This window comes from Pleuronectes platessa, chromosome 16 (assembly GCF_947347685.1).
Source record: "Pleuronectes platessa chromosome 16, fPlePla1.1, whole genome shotgun sequence".
NCBI classification, from domain to species: domain Eukaryota; kingdom Metazoa; phylum Chordata; class Actinopteri; order Pleuronectiformes; family Pleuronectidae; genus Pleuronectes; species Pleuronectes platessa.
The window spans coordinates 22,709,488-22,714,201 of NC_070641.1; the positions used below are offsets into that span (position 1 = coordinate 22,709,488).

General features: G+C 48.2%; 1 protein-coding gene across 1 annotated transcript; it reads right to left on the bottom strand.

The window, feature by feature from the left end:
* Window positions 1-1,179: 1,179 nt before the first annotated feature.
* LOC128458582 (thioredoxin, mitochondrial-like) lies at window positions 1,180-3,230 on the bottom strand. The gene is given in 4 exon segments (XM_053443470.1): window positions 1,180-2,127; window positions 2,322-2,445; window positions 2,954-3,194; window positions 3,197-3,230. Coding segments are annotated over 4 exon segments (516 nt in total). The 3' UTR covers window positions 1,180-2,010.
* Window positions 3,231-4,714: the final 1,484 nt, after the last annotated feature.

Below are 4,714 nucleotides of genomic sequence, written 5' to 3' on the forward strand. Positions count from 1 at the left end.
CTCTTCAGAGGCGTCTGCAGGTCGGTGCCTGATCCTCTCAGCTGTGGATGACTTCATGCACCAGGATGGGAAGGATTAATGATTTTTGAGATAGGAGGGAATGATGATGTAATAACTGTCTGACTGCAGGTTGGCTGCTGTCTCCTTCAGCCCCGTTTCACCTCGTTTACTCCAGGCTCTTCAAATCTGGCCCTATTATTATTATAAGTTTACTACATATTTATTATAAGTGCAGCAAACGAGCACGTGGGACACAATTAAATTAAAAGAGAAAACAAAAAGGCGAATCCACTGAAGAGGCAGAGATAGAAAAAGTCGCTGGATGAATATAAAATTATGTTTGAATGACTAAAACAGAAACCTGAATAGAACTAGATTGTCAGAGGAGCACATTCCTCTGCCAAGGCCCCTTGAATTCAATAAACACACACAGAACACATCCTTCCACCAAACACACTCGGCAGTTTTTGTGTAATCTTGCTTACAAACAAACAGACAGGGTCAAAACATTACAACATTTGACATTCCTATGATTGAAAAGCAGGAAGCCAGGTTTGTGTGTTTACCTTGGCGAGGGTCACAGTTCAGCAGATGATTGACAAACAACCAGCAGATGAAATACAACAGATTTGAATCAGCTTCTCACAATAAACTTCATTTCCATCGCTGCAAACTAAAGTTGACCACCGCCCTCTTTTGATCTGAGACATTTCATCTCCTGCCTCGGATGTTTCACGAAACTTCCAGGGTTTGAGTTATTGTCTGAGAATTTAACCACAACTACAACAGAACTTATGGTGATGATAGCAAAACACAAGGTACTTGCCCCAAAACAATATTTCTTATGCATTTTAATGCTCTGAGCACAAAAAACGAGCACAGACCTCTACCAAAGCCCTTAAATTCAATTAGTTTTTAGAGTTCTGGTTATTTCTATACGAAACCACAACAATGTGGAGAAACACTACATCTCACATTCCTGTCTGTGCCCCTTTAATTGAATCTGCTCCAAAAGTTAATTTGTTATTGTTGGAACAAACTCAAACCTTCCAGCTCGTTTCAAGTAAACCGGTTCAGTAGTTGGTTGAAACGGTGAAACATCAAATCCTCGGCGGAGTCGATCAGAGTAAAACCACCATCTTCTTTTTTATTCAAACACAGGAAAAAACACAAGCTGAATACAGAACATCTTTTGTTTTCTTTATTACCGACTTTTATCACATGTTTTCTGTACATAGAGTTCATTTCAATAATAAACTAAATAAAAGTCAGAATTTGCAATTCCTGCTCGACTTAAGCTTCACAGTCGGGACCTAAAGACGTACGTACACACACACACACACACACACAGACACACACGCACACACACAAACACACCTTCCTCTCACAGTATTAGGCATAATGGTGTAAAATGACCATGTGTGGCTCTGCAATGTTAAAAGAAATGCCACCCTCTCCTGGAGAAAAGCAGGAACTACAGGTAACACTGTCACGATTCCCATTCAGTATCGTCTGGTTTTAAGTTAAATCCTCTTCAACGTTAAAACTATAAATTGCTCGTCCCTCATGTAAAACAGAATAAGTGCGTAACAGGGTTGTACGTTCCATTCTACAAACGTTTACATTGAACTGTTACACACCAGCTCGGCGGCTCCGGGGTTATGGTGAGGAGCCGAGGAGCCGTCACATTATTCAAGAGAAATGGAGCTGCCTCCAAAATGGAGCACAGCGTGAACTAAAGGGCTAATGGAGGCCCACACCCAGCGCTAGACTAGAGAAGCAAGAGCGGAGCAGCGGAGGCAGAGTGTCGAGGTCTGGGTGTGAGGGTGTGAGGGTTTGAGAGTTTGCCAGCTGGGATGGTGGCACGGCTGTAATTGTTGTTGGTGCCTGCTAAACAGGTTCAAGATGGCGGCGGCGAAGGGCTGCCGGGCCATGTTGGAGTCGAACAAAAGAAAGAAGAAGTATGTTGGTGAGTGGGGGGGGGGGGGGGGGGGGGCGGGGACACATGCTTCACTGTCCAATGACTTTGCTGACAAACGACTCCAGCTCATCGTCGTCTTTGATCCCGACGAATTGGCCGACCACGTCTCCTCCACGAATGGCGATGACTGTCGGGACAGCAGACACCTGGAGGACACAGGAAGTCATGTGACATACGAACAACAACATTAAGTTATACAACTACAACTATTTTAAATCATCCACTTTTGACAGCTGGTGTCATTTTAGCAAAATTTCATTCAAGGCCACTAACAATTTGTTCTCTACACAAACTACAAACCTCAAAGTTTAGAAGCTAACACAATAAAAAGAACTCTCACCCCATATTCAATAGCGAGGTCTGTGTGGTCGTCTATGTCAACTTTGGCCATGGCCACGCGGCCCTTCTGGTTCGCTATAGCCTTCTCCAGCCTCGGCCCGAGGATCTTACAGGGACCACACCACCTGATGAACAACACACAAACACAACAGTCACAACACAACAGAATGGAGTTTGACTGCTACAAAACATATATATAAAAAAAATAAACTGACTAGATCCAGATGAAACACACTGAGGTTCACTCCTATCGTCAGAAAGCACCAGGAATAGAATTTGCAATAAATAATCCAGACCCCAGTGAGGTGAAGCCGCCTCTACAGGACCCAGTCCAACCAGTGACTGTAACTGGAGTTGCTGTGTAACCTTGCACAACTTGTCAGGGGAATCCCTCATGGTGGTTCTCACGTGTACGTACATGCATGTGTATTTTTTAAACAGCGAGACACAAACATGTGTAGCCATGAGATTCAAGTCACCCCAGGGAGTTTGAGAGAGATTACATGAATCAGGGTTTCTGCAGGTTAAAGTTAAATTTAAGAGTTTTTAAGACCACACAGAGTGAAAATATAATAAAATCTGAACGTGAAATCAATATGTCCTGCTCTCAACTTGAAAGAGTAAAAGTCTCACTGTGCGTGGAAGTCGACGAGCACGGGCAGCTCGCTGTTGATGACCCTCTCGGTGAAGTCGTCGTGGTCCTGGACGTTGAAGGAGACCGCCCGGCTGAAGGTGTGAGGAGGGAGCGAGGGGCAGTGCGTGACGGAGAGAGGGAGGAACACCCGGGCTGTGTTGGACTGCAGGGAGGTGGAGAAAGAGGAGGAGGCGACGGAGGCAGTGGAGGACGGGAGGCAGCGGATGTCTGTGGAAGACAGCGTCCAATTCGACGTAGCAGGAGCCTGTGAGCCATCTGTGAAAAGACATGAGAGGACAGAGGATAAATGTCTCATTCACTGAACTTCCATAATAACAACCTCATCTTATATATTAGATAATTTCCTATTTGTTGAAGTACGTTTACTGCTCTTATATTCCTACTTTATTTAACATAGGCTTTTATATTACTGTCATGGATTCTTATGTGTGTACGTGATTCCATGTGTTTGTGTGTCTTGCACAGTTTGAGGTAAACTTAAAAAAATTAGTCTCTCTACCTCCCCCTTGTGTCTCCTGTCTCTCTGTCCCTCTTCCCCCGGTGTCCCCTGTCTCTCTGTCCCTCTCCCCCCGGTGTCCCTGCCTCTCTACCGGACTCTCTGCCCCTCTTCCCCCGGTTGTCCCCCTGCCTCTCTACCGGACTCTCTGCCCCCTCTTCCCCCGGTGTCCCCCTGCCTCTCTACCGGACTCTCTGCCCCTCTTCCCCGGTGTCCCCCTGCCTCTCTACCGGTCTCCCTGCCCCTCCTCCCCCGGTGTCCCCCTGCCTCTCTACCGGACTCTCTGCCCCTCTTCCCCGGTGTGTCCCGCATCTCTACCGGACTCTCTGCCCCTCTTCCCCCGGTGTCCCCTGCTCTCTACCGGACTCTCTGCCCCTCTTCCCCCCGGTGTGTCCCGCATCTCTACCGGACTCTCTGACCCTCTTCCCCCGGTGTCCCCTGCCTCTCTACCGGACTCTCTGCCCCCACCTCCCCCGGTGTCCCCTGGCTCTCTACCGGACTCCCTGCCCCTCCTCCCCCGGTGTCCCCCTGCCTCTCTACCGGACTATCTGCCCCCACCTCCCCCCGGTGTCCCTCTGCCTCTCTACCGGACTCTCTGTCCCTCTCCCCCCGGTGTCCCCCTGCCTCTCTACCGGACTCTCTACCCATCTTCCCCCGGTGGCCCCTGCCTCACTACCGGACTCTCTGCCCCTCTTCCCCCGGTGTCCCCCTGCCTCTCTACCGGACTCTCTGCCCCTCCTCCCCCGGTGTCCACCTGTCTCTCTACCGGCAGCCTGGTTCCTCCATTACCCTCTGTTACGTGTGACTTTGACCTCACCCCGCCTCCTTCTCCCGCTGTGACCCGCACACTCACGCACACACACCGCACAGTTTGACGAACACGCTCCCTGAGCCCCGCACTCACGTACTCTCACGCACACCGGAGAAAATAACGCGTGATTTTACCTTAATGTTTACGTTTTTCTTCTACTGCTGCTCTTCACCTCGCCGCGGAACAAACGATCACTTCCGGTCTGGAGCCGTAGATTTAATAAAGAAGAGCCCGAGAGGCTGTTGATCCTCTGGAGTTCAGTGAGCAGCGCCACCCCTGGCCAGGTCCGGAACTACATGTCGGTCAAACTTATTTTATTTTACTGAAAATACTGAAAACACAAACTTTCAGTTAAAGTAAAATAAATAAATACAATTAATAACTGAGGGTTCTTAAATTTCGGCTAAATTATAACACAAAGAAAATTTAAGG